Source organism: Copidosoma floridanum, unplaced genomic scaffold (genome assembly GCF_036245765.1).
Source record: "Copidosoma floridanum isolate Cflo_tuat_1 unplaced genomic scaffold, Cflo_Japanese_pri ptg000007l, whole genome shotgun sequence".
Lineage (NCBI taxonomy): Eukaryota > Metazoa > Arthropoda > Insecta > Hymenoptera > Encyrtidae > Copidosoma > Copidosoma floridanum.
Genome location: NW_028321884.1, coordinates 4325218 through 4348193, shown reverse-complemented (window position 1 = coordinate 4348193; position 22976 = coordinate 4325218). Strand labels below are relative to the sequence as shown.

General features: G+C 44.2%; 2 protein-coding genes across 2 annotated transcripts in view; both read left to right on the top strand.

The window, feature by feature from the left end:
- The first annotated feature begins 591 nt into the window (after nt 1–591).
- Nucleotides 592–7573, top strand: LOC106636591 (uncharacterized). Its single transcript, XM_089588862.1, has 10 exons — nt 592–733; nt 4270–4567; nt 4631–4913; nt 4945–5284; nt 5405–5661; nt 6011–6195; nt 6275–6494; nt 6581–6749; nt 7017–7212; nt 7294–7573. The coding sequence occupies exons 1-10, from the start codon at nt 592–594 to the stop codon at nt 7571–7573; spliced, it is 2370 nt and encodes a 789-aa protein (XP_089444988.1).
- Nucleotides 7574–13194: 5621 nt separating this feature from the next.
- The window catches only part of jing (AE binding protein 2 jing), a 123530-nt gene continuing 113748 nt past the window's right edge, over nt 13195–22976 (top strand). The window contains exons 1-2 of the mRNA XM_089588860.1: nt 13195–13812; nt 13918–14153. Of these exons, the coding sequence (XP_089444986.1) occupies nt 13195–13812; nt 13918–14153 (854 nt within the window). The remainder of the gene's footprint in view (nt 13813–13917; nt 14154–22976) is intronic.

Genomic DNA, 22976 nt, shown 5'->3' with positions numbered 1-22976 from the left:
AATTAAGTATTCACCCCCTCAAGACGCAAAGTGTGTACACGCTGGCGTGAAATCGATTTTTTGCCCCTGCTCCGTGGAATTCTCGCTTCTCGACTTGATAAAATAAGCACAATCATTTTTTTTTTTTTTTTTTTTTTCGAATCAATTAGAATTTAACCAAAAAGTATTTAATTAATTTTTAATCCATGCTAAAAATGTTTTTTAAAGACGTAATTTTACAGTGCAAAAGTTCAAAGGGTCATAAATAAAACCATACTGTTTCCATTACCTATCAAAGTAATTTTAAAGTTCAGTCTCAGGAAACTCGTTCACATAATGCACTTGTAAGAAAAAGTAAAATTCCACAAGATGAATATTTGCAGGCAAAAATCAGCATTCCGACGCGCAAAAACGATCCGCGCCTTCCTACCCCATACCCTCGTGTACCGAAGCTCGGGCACAAAAGCTCCTCCCTCTCGATGTATACCGCGAGCACAGGTATGCGGGGTATATATTACGGTCAACGGGCGCAGGCGCCATGCGGTTCGGGTGCGAGCGAGCAAAGAGCGACGGCCCCCCCGCGGCGACAGTAGAGCAGAGCGTGCCCTCGCGATGCTTCGGCCTTTCGGGGCCAGCTGCGTCCTTGCGTTGCCGTCCACCTCCTTTCTGCGCCGCTGCTCCCACCGGCACGGCGCTATCGTCAACCTGGCCGTCGTCCTCCAGCTCGTCGCTGCCGCTCTGCCACCCGGCGCAGGTAGGTTTTTCTTGTATTTTATATGTACATACATTATATCCCAGTGTTGCTTGTCACAGTAGAGCTTGCGATACGATTTGGACACTGAGCTTTTTTTCTTCTCCTTCTTTTATCGGCCCCTTCCAAGCATGTGTGCTTTTCCGAGTCAACTTTGAAATTCAGCTGGTCGAGGTCCAAAGCTTTTATTGCAGGGTTGGCTGTATAAGTGAACTGAATTACCGAGCTTTCGAGCTTTTTTTTTTTTCGCCCTCCCGATGAATTTTTAAGAGATTCGAGCTTACCGAGCGTGCTTTTTTTTTTCTCGAGTGACTACCAGCGAGCTGAATCGATTTCTCCGTCACCTGACCATGGGGCGTCGAAACCCATGGGGTGTCACGCACGTGTTGACCCTTTCTTCGTTCTATTTTTTTCCTCCGTTTCGTCGAGCCCCGCTACGATGGTTTATTTGTATCCCTGGTCGGACACAAACGTATTCTGCGATCGGAAGCTTTTTTTTTTTTTTTTTTTTTCTCCTTACGGAGTTTTATCAGGGCTGACTCTATTGTCCGGAGATCGTTGACTTGTGCTCTGCTGTTGCGGCGACACGCGTTATTACGTGCGGGGGACAATCGTTTAGCACACGTTTCAAAGGGAATGACCTTTTTTTTCCGTTGTTCGGGATGGACGAGTAACGATACATTACCGATTTTATCGAATCCATCGTGGGAAGTTTGACGATTTTCGTGCGGTAGCAACAGGTATGGGAAAGCACCTAAGCATATACGAGTGCTAATAATATTATTTGAACCAATCCATTAGTTGGATGTACAGCTCCTTAGATTCTTACGTGACTACTCGATTATGAATTCGTATGTGCTACGGAATTTCAGTCGGTGACAATTGTATAAATTTACGTGAAATTCAGTTAAGAAACTAAAATAAAACCTGTACTATTTACCACAAAAATAAACTTAACGGATTGAGCGTTAGTTTTAGGTACTTGTAAGTACTGCAGCGTCGCGTTAGTATATCGTAAACTACGCACGTGTATGTATAACTGTAGCTTTCCTCGACAAAGGGGCGTATAATTGCAGCTCGTACGCTTATACATATACACATGCGTATCGACTCGCAAAAGCGAGACACTGCACTTGATCTTAGTACTTGTACGTCTTTGTATCGCACGTGTGTTTATTCAGGCCTTAATAGAGACCTACTACGCCAGTGTGCCATACCTTGTGTCCGCCACCACCTACGCGAACTTGGTCGGTTATAGAATGTATGTAGTACCGCAGTTGAAGGATGTGACACAATTTCTACAAGTACCTATAGTTTGTATTTTGCACGTATTGTACTTGTGCACAAGTGCCCATCAAAGCGTCGCATATTTGTGAAATTATTACCGCTCAGCTATATGGACTTTTTAACGTATCTCCTTGTGAATTCTTCCACCAAACTATTGCACCTTGTAACGAGTCGAGAAAAACGAGGGCGCACCCTCCGTAACGTTTTGGCATTCGAGTACCTTCACTATCATCGGCGTTACGTATATGAAATTCCGACAGTATCAAAAGTAACTCGAGACATTTACCATAGGAACTCACTTTTCTATCGATCCAACACTCGCGTCGCGTGCCAGAGGTGTTGCGGTCCGCATTTTATACATGCACGTATACATAAATACCTCCTTATAAACATACATGTATATTTTTATTGTTTAAATTAAAAAAAAAGTTTTCTCACCTAGTAAGACATTCATAGGAATACCACGCCTGGCAGACACTCGATTCGCGCGACACGCCCCATTAGTCCTCGTTTCCGCGCTTCCATCTCTTTCGAAGCCGTTAACAGCGACTGTGTACATTTCAAAAAAGAGCCGAGTTGGAAAGTATATGCTGTACAGCTCGTGAATGTACCGCAGGTGTACGAACACTTCCGTTCGCATGGCAAGCAAGCGGAGCGTGAAATCGGGTCGGTCGAAAATTTATCTCGCGGCTCGTTTGAAAATCCGCCGATGCGGGATATTTTTATGTTTTTGGCACTTTTTTATATGCTTGATTGAAATGAAAGGGCAAGGGGGTGGGTAGTTTTGCAGTCGCTGAAAACAAGCTGTACTTCCGTGCGTCTATACTCTTTTTTTTTTTTTTTTTTTTCATGAATATTTCAAGTTTGCGGAGGATGAAATATACATGTAACAGCCGAAGCGGATAGCTCGCGACGGGAGAGGCTCCGAGTGCATTTACCTCATCAAGATCGTTAAAAGTTCAGCGACATGTCGTGCAGACGGTCACATTGGCGCGCGCGCGCACTGTCACCGAATATCATATTGCTATTCATTTTTTTTTTTTTTTTTTTTTTTTTTTTCCATCCAAAGACGGCAACTGATAATGTATACGTACATCTCAGAGTCGCGCGACGTCGCGTGCTGGAATTTCGTCCCTTACTTCCCGTCTCGTTTGTACATTTTCTGATAAATTTTCCTCGCTTATTGCACCGTGGCATGCCTCCTCGCGCGGAGCACGTCTTACCACGTCGCAACCTTATCTACTCATTAATCGCGTGTATTGCGTCCGGAGCGAGCGATTCGTCATTTATTCCATCAAGTCGATCGGCCGCGTTGTACCCGTGCCCCGTTTCGCGCTACAATATTGTCTCGCGCGATCGAGTTCGCCCATCGATGCAATTTTCATGATGTACGGTCACGTCATCGCGTGACGTAAACAGAGCCACGCCGCCCAAAGCTCAATTTTTCATGCAATGCAAAGAGACCTCCTCGTCCCTTTTTCTTTTAAAGGGGGAGGGGGGATGTTTTTTCTTCTTTCTCGTGTATTATGTACTTGCTCGGTCGACGGCTTGATGGACTAGCGTTGAGTGGTTATTGGCTCTTCGTCGAGTTGAATTGTTTCCACGGAAAATCGTCTCGCGAAATGAGACTACCGATCATAACTGATCGGAGTAACGACCGGAAAAATCAAGAGTCAATTAAACCCCGAGAGACGCGCTTGCTCAGCTGTATCGTGTCACGTAACGAGCGATCGATCGTACAAATTTGACGATTCAACGAAATCACGTAAATCGCGTGTTGGAGATGAGTTTACAGTATACCTGCGCGCGTTAATGTTTCTTCATAGATGTCAGCTCGTGTGTACCTACCGAAGCGCAACGAGAGCTCTCTAGTAAAGGGGTTCATCGACTCTTCGTCTATGTGCACACACGTATAAATACATCTGTACCCACGCGTGTATAGATGCTTTGAATCGCACACTGACCCAGTTTGCCGGTGATTTTTCATACCGATCAAAGGCTATACCGATAAACAGATGGCTTTATATGCGCTCTGTATACATTATTTTCATTATCAATCGTCAGCTGTGTATGGACGAACATAATTATACGTGCGCGAGTCTTTTACTATCGCTCGCATTGAACTCATTTTTCTCAACTGAGGCTCCGCGCTAAAGTTTGCGAGGACAACTATGTAAGACCGATCGATCGGTGGGTCGGGCAAACGGGTAACAATAATGAATAATCCACCTTTTGATTCCGTCGCTCCCCAGAGGACGAGATAGTGCTGATCGAGCACCTACCGGGGCGCCAAGTTCACCTGCAGGACTTTTTTTGGACCGGAGCAGAGGACGCGCCCCCATGGCTGGCCAACGACCAGATGCTCGCGGTTTACGAACCGCGTCCCATGCACCACAACACGCCCACGGTTTACGTCCCCAACAACCCCGGCGAAGGGGAACCAACGAAGCCGGCCGACTGTCCCACCTGCCCCGTCGAGCCCACCCCCAGTCTTCTGCACGAGGTGGACCAGGACATCGGGGTGCTGATTGGCGAGGATCCGGGCCAACGGTACACACCTCTGTTCCCCCCCCCCCTAAGATTATGTACAATGTGTACCCTCCGTGGTTGCAGGTACTGGCTCCTGACGGTGCTCAAGCCAGGCGAGAACGTGCCCCCGAAGATCGAGCTGCGGCTCGCCCGGCTGTACAAGGCCGCCTTCGCGAGGCAGCAGCAGAGACACCTTGGCCTCGCCGGACCCGAGTACCGTGCCCACCGGGCTATCCCCAAACGCCAGATTATCTCCGAAAACCAGACTCTAGTGAGTATATATATATATATATACACCTGTAACGTAGCCGTGCCCAATGATACCCCGACACAACGGCATATTGCAGATATCCCAGATGACCGAGTTGTCCCAAATGTCTAACCCACCGGCTAGAGAGTCGCGCTTCGGACGCTCGTTGCTGCAGATGCGCCCCGTGCGCATAGTAAAGAACCGCCGCACCTCGCCGATCATCGACGGTGGGGACGAGCACGACAGCAGCCGCGCCCTCGGGGCTACGGCAAACAATACCGAGCGCCCAAGGCCACGCTCGCCCCAACTCGTCCAGGTGCGCATGCAAAACACCTCGCTCATGCAGGACGGCGCCACTCGACTCGTCTACACGGTCCACTTGGGTGGCAAGCCCGTGCCCGCGGAAACGGCCGCCAAGGACATGGCTCTGCTCTCCGCCCAGGAGGTCGCCCTGGAACTTGGGGCACCCGTCGTCATCCAGAGCGAACGTGAGATACTATACACTTGATCGTTCGTTTTCTCTCGTTATTCAATTAAATAGGGGGTGGGGAGGGGGGAATGCAAAATTCACGCCATTGCTCGGCTCGTGTGTGTCTTGTTGCTTGCAGCCTATCTAAAAGAATCTCATCCTCTAGCGCTGTCGAGGAAACGGGACGCCTGGCTGTTGTTGGGTGCCACCGGGGTGGGCCTGCTGTTGCTCTGCGCCATAGTCCTGAGCCTCTTGATTTTCACGAAGCGCAAGAGGGCCCAGAGCGCGGTCGCTGTGCCACCCCCGCGGAGAAAACTCGCCAAGGACGTCGAGGGGTACGCCCCGACGACCCCCGGCATCGACAACACGGCCTACACCTCCGAGACCGAGGCTAGAGTAAGTTGTTCTTTTTTTTCTCTCTCTCTCTCTCTCTCGACGTCAACTGCATTACAGCCAGAGTGAAATGATATGGTATTATATTCGGCCGAGCGGTGTTTGGGAGGGTATTATGTACTTGCACCGGCAAGAGAGATCTCTCTGTCCGGGCACGCGACCGTAACGGACTTGTGACTATCGAAACGGCACAATTGATGGGGACGACATTAAATGCTCGAAGAGCACGAAGATTCGGTGGAAAGGGAGTTCCTTTCGCGTGTGCAATTGTCAGCTCGATCGGTTCGATCATGAAACCCTCCCTTCTTCCGAGGAAACGAGCTCGAGCTGACGTCGGTTTTTGTGTCCTCAGACGGAAGCTACGAGCGGACGGAAGCGCACGACTCCGGGCACTTTGTCGAGGACGCCGGGCTCGCAGGACACCCTAGAGGCCGACCGAAGGGACGCCATGGTCGGGGAGTTCGAGCATCGACGGGGCCAGGCGCCCGCCAAGGTCTGGGACACTCGGGAATGCTCCACGGAATCCACCAAAAAAGGGTGCGTCGAGTTTTTTTTTTTTCATCCACCCTAATTGAGCTCGAGAGCGTCTTATGATGGTCGATGGTGAAAAAAGCAGGTTGCCCACGCGGAGGTCGGTGCAGCGGTCGATCGAGTCGCCCGACTCGGCTGTAGGTGGCGAGGGTCAGCTCGAGAGCCTCGAGTCGATGGAAAAGGAGGACGAGGAGGCGCAGCAGGCCACGGGCTCGCCGCACTCGTACCTATCCATGCCCTCGTGCAAGCAGTTCCCCAACATGCGCAACGTCGAGCCGCTCTCCAAGGTCCTCGAGCCCCTTGTTGTAAGTGCATTTTTTTTTTTTTTTTTAATGAATTTTGGTACATCTCATGGTAAATGGCACTTGTGAGCGTATACTGTGTCCTCAAGGTCAAGCACCTGGATTTGGAATTCGATTCCCCAGAGATGAAACAGAAGAACTACGACTCCACGAGGAAAAACGGAGACTATTTTTTTACGAGGTCGGCGAGCGAGTACAAGGACAATGGGGCTTCGAGGCCCATCGTCTGGGACTGGACGAAGAAGAGGCTCGCAGAAGGTACTTTGTATGGATTAACGGATCCAATGCCCACCACAGGGCCAACTTTTACTTTGGCTTTCAATAACAATACCCGTGTGCGCGAAGAACAAGCAAAGTCAGACGAGTTATTATCTGAAGAAAGAAAAATTAAATAAATTGCTTTCCTAATTGGTAAAAAAACAAAACATCAAAAGCTGTTGCCTCTGACCGTGCTTGTTCTGGCTGGGATGAGGGTGACGGGAACTCGACAAACGCGATCGTTGAGAAGAGCTGGTTGGTTCCAAGGTGGATCGACAGAGTCAGCGCCGGCGGCATCGGATGCGGATCTGGAACTCGGACGCCTGGCTGATGCCGGCAGGACGCGCCTCGATTCCCTCGGTCGGGACCACCAACAACAGCAGTGTACCATCGGTGAGGGTCCACATCAGGACGAGGTCGCAGTGGCCATGGACAACAACCGAGGCAAGTCGGCGCACGTGAGGTGAGCAGTGACAAACGATTTTTTTTTTTTTTTTTTTTCAGTAGTACAAGTCGAGTTTGGTCAGACGTGTATTTTTCCCAGCTCGGTGGCAGCCCCGATGTCAGCGAGCGCGACACGGCCTCGCACGTCCCTGCCCAGGAACGGCGAGACCGAGCCATCGATTCCAGAAACCGGCCAGCTGGGCCCCCAGCCAAGAAGCGCCTGGGGCTCACGACCCTTGAGCGCCGGCCCCTTCCATCGGCCGAACCTGCCGGAAGTCGAGGTGGTGCGCGTCCTTGCCGAGCAGCCACTTCGAGCCGACGACCCGGCAGTTCCCCTGATCTCTTCCATTAAGAAGGAACTTTGCAAATTTTCCTACTGAATCTCAACCGCTGAGCGAGGACAGTTTTTTTTTTTTTTTTTTTTTTTTCCGTGTTTGCCGTTTTGTGTGACCGAGTTTTGCGTTGATCCAGGTATATCACTTGTGTGTTTTCGGTTGTAAAAAAAAGTATCCGTCCAACGTTGAAATTGTTTTTTTTTTGCTGCTCGAGTTCCCAAACAACTCCAAAACTGACTTTTCGTGTAAATATGTAAATGCGCCCCTTCAATGATACCGGAGACTCGAGTGACCTCGATACATTCAAGATTCATCATGTAGTACAGACACGCGGTAGTTCTTAGAAGTAGGTAGCTCGCTAGGGTGGTAAATACGCAAACAAGTAGAGTAGAAGCATATCTATGACTCTCTTTGTGAATTAGCGAAACATTTTTAATTGATCCTCATTGTGTGTATATACATAATATATACGACTTTGACATTTTAGCAAACATCTTTGAGTATGAAGATTATCGATTCAATGTAAATAATATTATAACATTTTTATGACGTAACTGAAGCCACTGTATGCATGGAATAATTGTAAGTTATGCACAGAATATTCATTATTAGTCGTTTAATATAGATCTTTTTATAAAACGTTACCAAACCGGAGGTAATGTGTGTTTTGTAAATTGTGATCGACACCGTCCACGTCTTTTGTTGGTAAAAAAAAAAAAAAAAAAAAAAAAAACATTGGTACTTTGTTTCATTACCCAAACTCTGTGATATTGAAAATCAATGCGAATGAATCGATTCCACGATGTACCGTGCGAGTGATACTAGTTGCCCCAATATTTTAAGTAGTATAGGTAAGTATTTGGTCCGGCCAAGAGATGGCGTAACATGTGCCACACTGTGGGGACCCTCTCACACACATGTACGTACACTTCGGCTCTCCGTCCTTCTCCAACCATCCGCTAGGCGTCTAACCACGTCACACGACCTTCTCGCAAGTGCCCGGATTTCATGTTGGTTAATATATAAGGGCGTTTAAGGTTGAGTTAGGGTATCCCCACCGATATAGGTGTCTAAGGCAGGGAGCACGTCATCAGCCTTACTGATGAGTCCTGACGTGCTCCCGAGACGAAACATCAAAACAACCTTTTCTCTCTTATCATGGCATCACCGATCGCCATAACACCACCACAAAAGGCACAAAATGTTCGTGAATTTATGTTATAAAATATAAGGTAAAAGCACCAGTACGTGAACACTTCTTAAAATTGCACCAGTAGATTGAACAGCTTGAATAAACTATTTTCAATTTAAGTGGATAAAAAAAAAAATGTTTCTTATATCCTTTGATCGTTCTTTAGATAAAACAAAATTTATATTTCAGTAAGTCTTTATACTCAACGAGAAAAAAATTATTTATTTGTGCAACTTGTTTGAGGTGGCTTGTGAGACTGTTCAGGTACTGGTACCATTATGTTTTACCTATACCCAGTACTCGAACACATAAAAATGATTGAAATCACTGTTAATCAATAATAATAGTATGTCAAGCCAGTCGTTATAGTTTTCATAATATGTCACCAACGAAATTAGAAAGAAATTTTTCGATTTGGTTATTTGCAATACATAATAAAAATAGAAATCAGTAGAAGACAGCTAACATAACCTCTCTCCCATTTAATTAACATGGGATGTTCAAGTACTCGGTCAAAAATACGTATCGGTACCAATACCTGAACACGCTGTTCATCTACTGGGTCATTGGTAAAAAAACTTTAAAATTAATTTATTAATTGTACACATGACCTAGAAAAACTTTTTTGTTTTTTTTTTAAAGGAAAAAATATAAACTTACTGGCGCAATGACTGTTTTGTTGTTATGCAAATCAGAAATTCAATAAAAATGAGAAAACAAAGACTTTCTGGAAAAAGTGTTCACGTACTGGTGCTTTTACCTTATTTCTTACAATCATTTTTTATTCCCCGTACCTTCTGATACAATTAGAGCTTAAAAATAAATTGAAAACCGTCATTGAAGTGATCTTGCTAAAAACTTCCAATTTTGGGTAAAAATCATCTTACAGCCCTGATAAATCCTTACAAATAAAAAATCTTGATCAATTAGCGTAAATCAGCGATTTTTACGCTTCTCTCGTTCGATAAAACAAGCGGGAAAATTCAAATCCACCGAAGAATCCACTAACCTCGGCTCGGTATCACCGTCGCAGGCGAGCGGATTATGATAAAAAAAGGAAAACAAACTCACACTCACCAGACCGCTCCGAGCACAGTCGAACGTTGCCGAGTGCACCACCCCCCTCTCCACTTTTCTCCTCCTTGCATCATCGAATCATATACATATATGCATGTATCTACTTTTGTATACATCGCATATACGTGTGCAGTGTAAACTAACCGAGCCGAGGTTCGTGCACTCCCTCGACTCGACTATACTGATATGTATAGTATGCATTGTATACATTGGGATTGGGGTGAGAGACCGCGGGCTCGTTCGAGCGTTCACAGACTCGTGTGCACGTGTATTTTGTGTATACATATACCAACCTATACCATATTATACGCGCATGAAAACACGCTCGCACACCCGTACACTATCACACAATGTTTCTAAATATCGTGCATGCGCTGCATGTGTGCCAAAAGAGTATAATATGTAAGAAAAAGAGGAGTAGAGCGAGAGCCGGACAACACGCGGGGCAATAAGGAGAGATAGTTGCAGGGGAGAAAGAGATGGAGCCCACTGCGCGGAAAGGAGAGGAGAAAATGGGTGGGGGTAGAATGCAGTTTGATTAGAGAGGAGGAGAGGGAGCGCGCGCCTTATGGTGTGTCGTATATATATATAATACACATATAGGACCGTGCATGCATGGCCTAAGCAGAGCGTGGGCGCGTGCAGCGTTTTAAATGATTGTCTTTACGCACATTTTAACGTTTAATTCGTTTCAGGACTTTCGAGGCTAATCACTTTTCTTTTTCTTTTTTTTTTTTTTTTTTTCATCGTAAGCGCCGTAAAATATTGATAATGGTACTTTTTGAAATTTTAGCTCATTATCGTACAGTCATGATTGAAATGTTTTGTAACAATGTCGTTAACTTTTATTTAAATCCAGGTGAACTTCAATTACTCCGTCGCAACGAGCCGTGTCTAAAGAGCTACACTTAATTGTATAGAGTAAACATTTACTTTTAACGAGTGGCAGTATCGCTTAAAAAAAAAAAAACAAGATGGTAAGGTTACTTAAATTTTGAAAGTTACCCTTTTTTTTTACAGTAAAGTTTCACCCTTTGGTTTAAGGAATGTAGTGTGACTCGGCAACGTTGCTCACTTGTGTCCCATATTTGCTCAAACTTCAATTGAGACATCAGCTGTTTGTCACGTCTCAACCTAACATCATGCCTATAAATGACCCAGTAATTGCAGCACAAATTTGTTTACTGTTGGTGTTCAATCATTATTAATCATTCACTTTTATTGAAAATCCATCGTTTATTTCTTCACAATTAGCTGTCATAGGCAAAAAAATGCGTCCAATGTCTAAGGCCAACACTTATAATGTCCCCTATCATTGGGGGGGGGGGGGGGGGGGGTAAAAAAATCTCTGCTCGATCCAATCAAAACAGAATCCACTTTATGCGCATCGCATTTACATAAGTATTTTATTCTGTTTTCTGTATTTTCTCCCAAAGATATGTTGATGTAATGTATATAATAAAGGTACAAGCGAAAGGCACTATTTCGCGCAACGCCTCTAGGTGCAGTAGTTACAAAAGACGTCAATTACCGTGGCAGCCTCCGAGGAGGTCCCGGAAAATGTGGCCCAGAGAGGCAAAGGGCGCCCCGCGGTCCGTACGTCATAAAGTACACCTAGAGCTAAAGTTCGAGATGGAGGGAAAGTAGTAGGTGAGAGTGGACGGGGGACCCCGTGGAGGCAAAGAAGAGGCCGAGGAGGTGTGTCGCGTTGGGGAAAAAAAAAAAAAAAAAATCAAAAAGAAGAAAAGCTTGTGAAGGCACAGAAAAAGAAAAGACATTATGCACGCACAGTGTGGAACAGGGGGAGGATGCGGTGGACACACGCGTGTAAATAAACATATCGGAGTTGTAGAAGCGAGTGAGACAAACTCTCCAAGAGCACATTGCCTCGCTTGTATATATATTATGTATGAGATGGAAAAGGAGCGTAAAGTAGAAGAAGCAATGAAGAATATACGTATAATGTATACATTTATGTAGAGAGAAACAAACGGTGATGGCCACAGTTGGAGGAACGGAGAACGAGCCATGCCTACGTAGGGAGAGACTACGGGCGGATACATGCATGTACCGAGAAGTATCTTTCTCCTCGCGAATGGGTAAGTAGTAGTAGAAGTAGCGATAGTAGTGGTACGGTCGGACGCATGCGCGCCCGATCGAGCGTACTATGGTGGGATTGGTGGGATAGTGGGGTTGCCTGAAATCGGCTCTTCATATGTATACATGTACACTGTGGACACCCACACATGCAGAGGTCCGCTGTTTTGTGTGTGTGTTATAAAAAAGTGGACACGTGTGTATACATGTAATGAAAATATGAACTGGAAAGACTCCGAGACCGTGTCTGTCTCTCGTGTACCAAAGATACGCGGTAATTGCTTCTTAATTGATTTTCCGATTAATAGTTTTGAGGGATGCGAAGTAGAGCAAAATACAAATCGTTTTGACTTAAAATTAAACAACACCTACTAATCAATGTATCCATGCATTGTGTACCACTTGTCATTCTATTAATTTGTACGATGATCATTTTTGTTTGCGGGTGACGATGACAATGTCTGATCAAATACAACCATTACTACTTATCGGCTGGGTAATGTTACGGATTTGCATTTTTTTTATTACCTGGTGTCAATGATGGACACGTTGACTTTTAAATTGACATGATCAACTATGAAAATCGGCGTCTACTTCGGAAATAAAAAAAAAAAAAAAAAACAAACAGTCCATAGGATCCCAAGCGCATCGGTCCGAGCATCTTTCCCGATCGACGACTGCATAATTAAAAGGCCAATTCAGCCGTGGCAAACGAGCAAGTAGTTACAGCCAAGTTAGCCACAGACGAGCGAAGTGCTCTCGACTCGGTCTAACTCGTCGCAAGGAGTCCTTGTACTTACATGTGTGCACCTAAGCGAGCTGATGCAGCGAAAGAAGGAGCGCATCCTTTAGCTCTTCCTCCGAGTCACGCCTCTGAACAGAAAAGAGAGGGAGGGGGTGCACGACCGTCTCTCTTACAACCGCGAAACCAACACCGACACGGATACGGTGCAATGTGCATATTATGTGAACAGTACGCATACACATACGGAGTTGGGCAGTGGAGTGGACACACATATATCGGTGCGCTGAGCGCTCTGTCGCGAGGGCGAAAGAGAGACGGACACGTCGGACACATGACAACCATATACTTAGGAGAGTCGCGCGCACACGTATGCAACGCCGCCGCGGTTGTGAGAGAGAGAGAGAGAGACGGTGCAGCAGTTTAAGTGGGGGCGGCGCAGGCGGGCGATCAGCAAGAGAGGGGAAGCCAACAATATATAATCCGAAGAGAGAGAGAGAGAGAGAAGCTCGCCAGAACCGCGGCTCGGCCAGAGAGCTCAGTGCGTTCGTTCGCAAGATGGCAGACGGGCCGTCCGCTGAAGATATGTCGTCGTCGTCGTCCGCGGCCGCGACTGCCGCGTTGATGGAACTCGTTGATGGTAGCCCCGCAGCGGTGGCCCGGGTGCCCCGCGAGCGCAACAAACGCAATGTCACTGCCGATTCTTCTTCCTCCTCGTCGTCGTCAGTGATCGGCAGTGCAAGTAATAGTAGTGGTGCTAGTAACAGTGCTGGTAGTGCTGGTGTCGGTGTCGGTGGTGGTGCTGGTGTTGGTGGTGGTGGTAAAAGGTCACAATCGTCCACTGTTTTGAGTGAGGAGCAGCCGACAACAAGCTACCGACGTAGCTCTGCCGGTAGCTCCGAGAGACGCGGCACGAGATACAACAACCTCATCCTCGAGCCCGCTGATCTGCTCACCGAGTCCATAGCGGCGGCCAATCAACAGCTGAAGATCGCGAGTGCGGTGGTGCTGGTCGAGCGCAGTGAAATCGCTATTATCGAAAACAACCGGAAGAAGCTCAAACTGGCGAATAACAACAGTAGCGCTAATACCACTGCCAATCCGGGAAATGCACCGAAAAAGGATTCTGGGAAGAAATCGGATGCTGCCAGCAGCAGCAACAACAACAAGGATAAGGTGGGTGCGAGTAAGGTGATTAGTGACAAGGTGGTGTTGCACGATAACCACGATGATGATGATGATGTTGTTTTTGTTATTGATGATGTGGCGGCGGTGCTGCAGGACAACAATAAGTCGCAGCAGCAGCGAAAGACGACGAGGAAGACCACGGCTGAGGCAAAGAAGGCCAACCAGCAGCAGATCAAGGACCAACAACAACAAAAACAACAGCAACAGCCAACGCAGGGGAGGAGTGCCGTGAGCGAGGACGGAGGTGGCGGTGGCGCCGGCGGCAACCTGGGGCCCTGCGCCAAGAAGCGCTGCGCCGATCAATACGACAGCTCCGAGAGCTCCGACAGGTATGGGAAAACGCCGCTTGCTCTCTGTGTCTCTCGCCTGCCACCACCTACCCTCTCTCTCTCTCTCTCTCTCTCTCTCTTTTTTTTCCCCAAAGTGATTTTTCTCCACCCTCGCGGATCTTTTTTTTTCTTTACTTCCTTTTTTCCGAGCGAGGGTGGAAAAACTACCAACTGGCTCTCTCGCGTGAGCAGATTGAGTACGTGTTTTTGGAGAATCTCTGTTGGCTTGGGATATTGTTGTTTTTTTACTTTTCTAATATTTAGCTTGATAAGGAAGAATAAAAAAAATGATAATTTTTCATGTAGCTGTGATAAAAGTTGCAGTGTCGGTGCATGCGGCTAATTGCTAGCGTTCGATTGTTCTCAAATTGTAAACATGGCACGGGAATGGTGAATTTTTAAGAGAAGCTTGTTGTTGTTGTTTTGGTGGAGGGTGAGCTGGTAAAAATAATTAGTAGCCAGAGGGAATAGAGCTTTTTACGGAACGTTGTGTTATTCCTTTCGTTGTTTTACGTGCAGTGCCGCGGCCAAGAAGTGCAGGAGCCAAGCGATAATGACGACGCTGCTGTATTGTTGCGAATTGAGTTTTGTTTTGTTTTGTTCTCTCATCCCGGTGATTTACTCGCGCGTCCTTTGTCTCGCGTGATGAATTCACGAGATGTAGGTAGTCAAACCTTTTTTTTTTTTTTTTTTCATGTTTTGAGAAATGAATAGTTGCGGATGTCGTGATTTACGATGTGTCTTTTGATGCGTGCAATTTAATACTCTCTAAATGTCACGTTGGGCGTTGTGCCTTGAAACGGGATGATAATTTTACTCGATGGACTGGGGTGATAAATTATGTCGGACGTACATGACAATCGCCGTGTTGAAAATCGCATTTTTAATTTTCCCTCTCGTGTATACTTGGATCTCATGACTCTTCGCTTGTCATCCCTTTTCTTTTTTATTTTACTTTCATTGTGCAGCTTGGCGCAAAGACTTTTCTCCCAGTATCCTCGGGCATAGCAAGAAAATTCTCTGTTTGACAAAAGTATTTTCATTAGAAAAACGGTTCTTTCAAGTTGAGAGATTACTACTCTTGCCTCTTCTCCAAGTGGTTTATTTTTGCAAAACAATTCTGCAACCTGAAATCATAACTTATTGAAGCTAACTCGGACACTCGTATTATCTTTCTCTATAAAATCAGTCAATCGACAACAGCAAAAAAAGAAGACAAGGTGAAAAAGTTTATGTACGGTTACGAGTGATGAAGGCGAGAGCTAATCACGAGTCTGATACAATTTCTAAACTTATGTCTCGTTGCTGCTGCCGATGTATTTGTGCACAGATTAAAGCTCCGATACAATCGTACACCGTTTCAATTAGCTTTATTCTCCTCTTTTTTTTTTTTCGAGATTTGTTTATTGTTTTTTTTTTGTTTTGTTTTTTTTTCACCTAAACCTTTAACGCTGAACCACCCATGCGCCGAATGCAAACTCTAAATTTGAACTGTACGACTATATATTTTTTCCACACAAACGTCGCATTTAAAGCGGAAGCGAGCTTTTACTTTTACCACGTCGAACTCTATCCCGGATAATCTCTAGCTGTAATCCTTTTTTTTCTTCTTTTAATTCCCATTCATTTTTTTTGTGCCTCGACTCGCGCTACAAGCCAAGCCGAGATAGTCGAATACGTGGCAATAGCCGTAGCGTACATTTCCAGAGCGTGGGAAACTAACGGGACGCAGCACTTGCTCTTTTTGCGGATTTTTCGCGGTGCTACGGATCGATCGCTTGTGCTTTTTGCCGCGCGACGCTAATCGCCCGGCAGCCAATCGGATGTTCTCGAGTGTTTGCTCGCTTCGGGCGAGTGCCATTTTTTTCCCTTTTTTTTTTTTTTTTCAGTAGGAGAAAGGAAGGTTTTGTGGGAATGAGAGATTTTCCGGAAATGTTTGCATTGCCGGTCAATTAGCGATCTTTGACACAAGGGAAGTTTGTTAGAAAAAAAAAAAAAAAAAATCAATGGGTTATGTAAAGGAATCTTACACGCGATACTGCAGGCACAAAGGTAAGGACCAAAACATTTTTTCCATCTCTTTCTCTCGGGGCTAGCTTTTGGAAATCCCAATTCTATGGGTCTATAGGCTATCTCTTTTTTCCGGCCACTCGTACCTATAATAAATGAGACGTGCATTCATGGACACACCTACATGTGACCAGTGCAAACCAAATTTGACCCTCACGAGCACATGCTTGAAGAATAAGGAATTTTGTTTGAGTTTTCAATTAGAAAGAAATATTCGATAAATTTATCTACAAATTCCTTAGTTATGGTTGATTAAACAAAAACAAAAATTGAACATTTGGTAGGAATTCATAGCAAGATAGTATTTTACGATTATTTAACAAAAAAAAAGTATTGGACAGTTTTCCTCGTTTTCTAAACCCAATAAGTGATAGTCGAGTAATGTAGAATAATTTGACGTGCCATGGAAAAAAAAAAAAAAAAAAAAAAAAACCCCGATAATCTCTATAAACGAAAATACACTTGACGCGCTATTGGATACTCGAACGAGCGTGTTTGGAAGCCTCGAGTCATTAGTTTGAAAAATCAAGAGTTCAAGGCTCGACGAACGGCCATCCATAAGCTCTAAAAATAACCCTCTTCCGCAGACACGGTTTAGGAACACTTCGGGCGCGATAGTAGGGAAAAAAAAGAGGAAACGATTGCTCTTACGTACGAGGCTTTACGCAGACAGACACACATGTACGGTAAGCTGGTCAGCGTGTACAGGATGACGTAAAGCTACAGCCAACATCGCACGCGATGACTCTTCGCACGTCTTCCTGTCTTTCTCTTGTTCTCTTGTTTTTCGTGTGGGTGTGGGCGCGCGCATCTTTTTCTGCACCACTGGATGTGGGCAAAGAGAGCTTATCGACGAAATCCGCAAATGTCGATAACGACACGGGCACCCCTCTGTTTTTCTCGGATTAGAGGAAGTGAAAAGGAACTCCCAAAGTTTCTCCCTTACGAGGGAGGAAAACTTTCTTTTCTCTCACCACTGCTCAAGGATCTTCACGAGGTACATTACGCACCCCCCGGCCAAAAAATTCTTCAATCCACCTTCCAGCAACTTTTTTCGTCCACATGAAAGTTTGATTCAATCAAACGTCCCTCCTCCAGCCTGGCGTCTCTTGTACTGTTTAAATCGAACAGATAAGACCATAGTTTAAAAAGCAAATATGCAGATGCTCGAACGAATGAAAGAATGAATGAAAAATTTCGTTTCAGATCCGAGAGAGTATATACGAGAAAGAGTCCCTCGGGGCTCCGAACGCGTATATCTCGTATTGTGCATCTCGAGATTAATGAGCAGCCGCAGCCGAGCCGCAGCGACTGTCGTATGTACACACACACACGTACATCCATACACGTGTGAATGGCTCCTCTACCATCGTTATCTCGTGCTTCGGTATATACAAGGGCGATAAGCTGCTACTCCGAAACCGCACACTTCTTTTATTTCCCTTTCGCTCTTGTCACTCTCTTTTCGAGCAGGCATGTACGTGTATGTATATAGAGGACGATTGTGCTGATCATCATGCATGCTATACTGCACAGAGCTAGAGTACGCGAAGGGATGAAATCACCCCCCTCCTGCTACTTTTTTTTTTTTTTTTCATTCATTTCTATGCTCGTCCTTTCTTTCAGCTCTTTTTCCCTTCTTCTATTATAATCGGGTGCTCATTGTTGCGGCAGACATGGATTACTGCGCTACAGACCCCCTTTAAATGTAATCGTGCCGAGTATTTTCCTCCTCGATGAAATTCTCTCGCTTTTGACGGATCACGTTGATTTCAATACATTTTGCTACGAATGGTCTTTTTGGTTTCGAAAGTATACTCTTTATTGGTCACCCGAGGTCACCCGTCAATGTTAGTTGGTTGGTAGAGAGACACAAGCCTCTTACATATTAGCGTTCAAGTCTCGATCAATATGATATATCGGGTTGGGCGCATGCTTGAAGTGTAAAAGGACTGTCAGGCGTACAAATGTGAAATAAATGAAATATAATCTTTAAGATCTTTGCACGTAGCATGGGCGTCACTTTTTTTCAACTTATTTTTTTATGAAAAGTTACATCTATTATAGATACTCGTATTATACATAAGTACTTGCTTTGTTACGGGCACTTATGGACAAAAATATACACTAAGAGAAAAATAAATCGCAAACTGTTCCAGCACTGCAATGATGCTTATTGCTTTTTGCATAACATATACACACTCGAAGCTGTTTTTCGTTTCATCAAAACTTGTTTCGTCAGTTTCATCCATTCTCTTATTTTACGCGCGAGTGCGCATCCATGCCGATAACTGCGGATACGGGACCCATTGATCTGTGTAATAAAGGCAAGTAACCTCGTTAACACCGACCGAACGGGTTTAGCTTCGCGTTCCGTCCGATTACGCATGCATACCCTATCTTTCTTCTCATTTTCCTTCGCCGGTTCCACGGCAATTGCGCGGTTGTTTCTTTTCCATCCCGAGTTTTACAAACACTCGCCAAGTCTGCAATTTAAGCTTCCTTGAAAATTGTTTTGCAAATCGACAATCACATTGTTTTTTTTTTTTCCTTTCTCGACAAACGAGCAATGCGGTGGTTGTGAAACTAATGTGGCTTAGTTCTTCGATCGAGCGCTCGCGTTTGCAGTAATAAGCACTTCCTCCGGAGTTTGAGTAAACAAAAAAAAAACCTCTTCCGAGTGAGATTTTGCAAGTATAATCGCCACAATGCACACTCGAAGGCACGCAATATCGTCAAGAGCGCGTGTACGTATTACGGAGGCACGTCCTTCTCGTACTCGATTTACGAGTGTATATACATTTATTACGTACGACTTTAGTATACTTATACCATCGGCAAACATACCCAGACGAGGTCTTTGATCGCGAGAACATCTCAAAAGTTGGCCCACTTCATATATATAATAATAATACGTGTACTTGTGCAAGAAGCTCGTGCATTTGGCCCTGGCCGTGAAAGTGAAATTATTCGTGAATGGAGGGAGGAAAAATATACACATGTGAGTGCACGCTCTCTCGTTACATATTACCGTTACGAGCCAGTGGCAGCAATATACGTGATTCTTGCGCACTGTTGTTCTTACGTACATATACCTATATTTATACTTGCTGCGTGTGTCGGACGCATATACACTTGCGTAAGCGCGTCGTACAGCTCTCCTTCCTGCCTCTTGTCTTTTTTTTTATCCTTTAATATACCTGCAAGCGCGAATTTTTGCAGCACACGTTGCAATATATATATATATATATATATATATATATATTACGCTCGGAAGGTCGAGGGATATATTTTTTTTTTTTATATTTTATCGTCGGAATCGCGATGCGTATTGACATTGAGCACTGGTTATATTTTTTTTCTTTGCGATGTATAATTCTGCCGCGCTCGTTGATTTGCATCATTATACGATACTCGCTACAGGTGCTTTGTTTCAGCTTCATTTTATTTTTTTTTTCGCTTGACCTTTTGTGCTCGTGATTTATTTACTCTGACAATTTTTCTTTCTGCTGATCATTGACATCGTAATCCATTATTTTATTTCCATTTTCGTATAAGCCGAAAAAATTATGATGTTCGGTATCACAAAGCATATCAGCATTAATTATTCAACACGATTGTATAATGTTGATTTTGAATCAAGTAGTAGATACTTCCAATCGTCGATCTGAACAGTTGGTTGTACCAAACTCCGGTTTCGTTTCGAGAAATCACCCATAAAAAAAAAAAAAAAAAAGAAAAAACACACAATTAGCTCCAATTCAACAGCAGTCCTTGATCCTAGTTCGCCTTTGCAAGTGCAAAACTTATATCTCGGCGTACTTACCCAACGCGAGCTAATAAACACGGCCTTGTTTATCTCGTATATGTAAAAGGAAATCGCACGAACCGAGAGAGGAAAAAGAAAGAATGAAAAATAAAAGAGTCATCATTTATCTCGCGTATCACGAGAACAGCAGCAGCAGCTACGGAGTGACATCAATAACGAAATATAAACTACACACACGAACGGACGAAGGTGTAATGGATACAAGTGAGAGAGAGCTAGCGGCAAAGCGGTTAAATAACCAGATGCATCGGGGAGCCCAAGTGCAGTATATAACATGTATATAGCGATGGTATATACAGACGGAGTATGTATGTATGGCTATGTACATAATGTATATAGGAGAGGAGGCAATTCACATCCTTTCTAATTCGGATTGCAAAATGCACGTACCTGCTTATATATACATCTATATGTGTACCAGCGTACATGTGGCTGTATGTATGTATGGCGTGCTAGCGATGAGTTTAAAAGGCGCATGGGAAAACCTTGCGCGCTCGTAATGCCTCTCGTTCTCTCTACCTATAGCTCCTCGGCGATTCGTTCCTTCGTTTCGTGCATGTCTATCTATCGTGTACATATAGGTACCTGCACACAGCAGGTGAGCGTCTCTCCTTCTCTCTTCCTTTCGCTTCTAATTTTCCAAGCCAGCGATTGATGATTGCGAGCCGCTTGGACGTGTTCGGTTATTGCTTGCTGCTTCTTCGATTTTTATACATTTGTTTTTTCTTTGCTCTTTTTCCTCTCTGTTTGGAGTTTTGGAATTCACGTGTGTCTGGACGGGAAACGGTTTTTTTTTTTCCTTTTTTTTTTTTTTTTTTTTTGACTGGTATACGTAATGGGGTTCGGAGAAGAGAAGCCCATCGTCCGATAAATTTATGCAAATGTGTCGCGGTTTGAAAAAGTTACTGTAGTATAAATATCAAACTTTTTAGTTGGACGTGTATGTCGTTACTTCTACTAATGAATTAGTTTTTTTTTTTTTTTTTTTTTAATTTAACCATTTTTACAATGACAATAGATTGGATGAATAACGAAAATTGTCGCGTCATAGTGTTTGTTTTTGTACAGTTGAATTGTTTTTAAAAGCTAAAATTTTCGTACTATCGAAACAGTAGCGTCGCAGACTACAAATTACTTACACGAATAAATTAGCGTATTCCGATTTATCTGTTGAAAACGTTTTTATCAGAGACTTTTTTTCAATGCCATATTACGCATTAGGAATTAAGTCAATACTCATTTAAAATGCGATTATAAACTTACTTTCGATTCATCATCGGGAGTCCCACTTCAGCGATAAAATTAAAGTCGAAGCAACGCGTTTAATTGAATCGATAAAAATTCAATTTGTTCGATTCGTCTGAGGTTAAATTTTCATTTCTGGTTTTATGATAATCTAATTAGCTTGTGTTTGCCGATTGAACTTGGCCGTTTATGTACAAGCCAAGGAAGCTCTGACAATACTCGAAAGGTAGATCGTTTGCTCTATACTCATGTTGCGAAAAATTGGAAAACTTATTCTCAATTGAACGTAAAAGGCTACATTTCTTGGCGAGGTAAAAATACAAGGAGCCGATGATATCAAAATGGTAGTTTTACCAAATTTTCAAGAGCTTTCGGAAAATCAGAATGTAATGAGCAGGATAAAAATAAAGTGTCATTTGCTTAAAAAATCGATGGTTCACTTTTAAAAATTCAACTCAAAATCGACTCACGTACTTATTCACTAAAACTGTAAATGCCTTCTTTGAGAGGAAAAAATCAAGAAAAATCTGTTCATCTGCTCCTCATTTTCTTTTATTACCCATTTCGCGCGTTTTTACACCGAAAACTGCAATTAAACAAGCAAATCTTACATTGGTTTAGAAACAAAAATAATCGAAAGAAGCACATCCCCGTTATTTCTGCGTTTATTACTGTCATCTCAGCTCCCATAGCCACGTGTAACTTCCAAGTCGCAATTAGAACGCCATAGGTGTACGCGTTACGTAGAATACCGTAAAATAAATATAGATCGTCCATTCCACTTCGAGACGAGACGTTTGGAAACTGAGCTCTGAATTGGGTGAAGTGTTCTTTTGCGTTTCGTTATTACGTACTTGCGTACTCCAGCGATAGCTCGATCGAGTCGTAACTGTACGAAATTCAGTGCTAGAAATTTCGTTTGAATGAAAAATGATGGCTCATCAAAACGAGCGAAATCCAATTACAACACGATGAATTCATAATAAATCACGAAAAAAAAAAAAAAAAATTAATTACAAACAAATCTGAGCACATTCTTTTTTTTTTTTTTTATCGACAAACAGCACTTTCATCCCGTGTGTATAATGATAAATTCTTTTTGTCATTCCTTGAGTGACACATTAAGCAAGTACAACGAATTAGCGAGAAAATCGAGGAATGCCTTTTGCGCAACTTGCCTCATAACACTCGTTACATTTGAAACACTTTTTCACGCACGCGTGCGCGTATACAGCGCTGGTAATCTTTTCTATTTATTTTTTTTTTGCCTGATGCGGGACAATTAGCTCCTGCTGCCTGCCGATCTGGGGTTTGTAAAATTCTTTGTTTGGCAAACTTCGTATGTAACCCTTATAAAAATCATGTAAACGTCGTCAACCTCGGATGACTTTCAGCAGAATCCAATCACGACTTTTTTTTGTTCCCTCCCCGTCTCCGCCGACAAGTATTGCACTCGCCAAGCGAAAAATCGGAAAAACTGTCATCGCTGCGTTCGCACCGCACACAGGACTTGTTGCGCAAACGAGGCGGCAAACGCACACATACGCGATAAATCAAAGGGAGGAGAACAACGTATATAGGGGCGGAGAAAGAGGAGAAGAAGGGAAGCTCGTGGGGTGTATTGATCCGGCGCGTGCGCGCGGTTACTGCCGATGGCATGTATTAACGGAGTGCTGGGG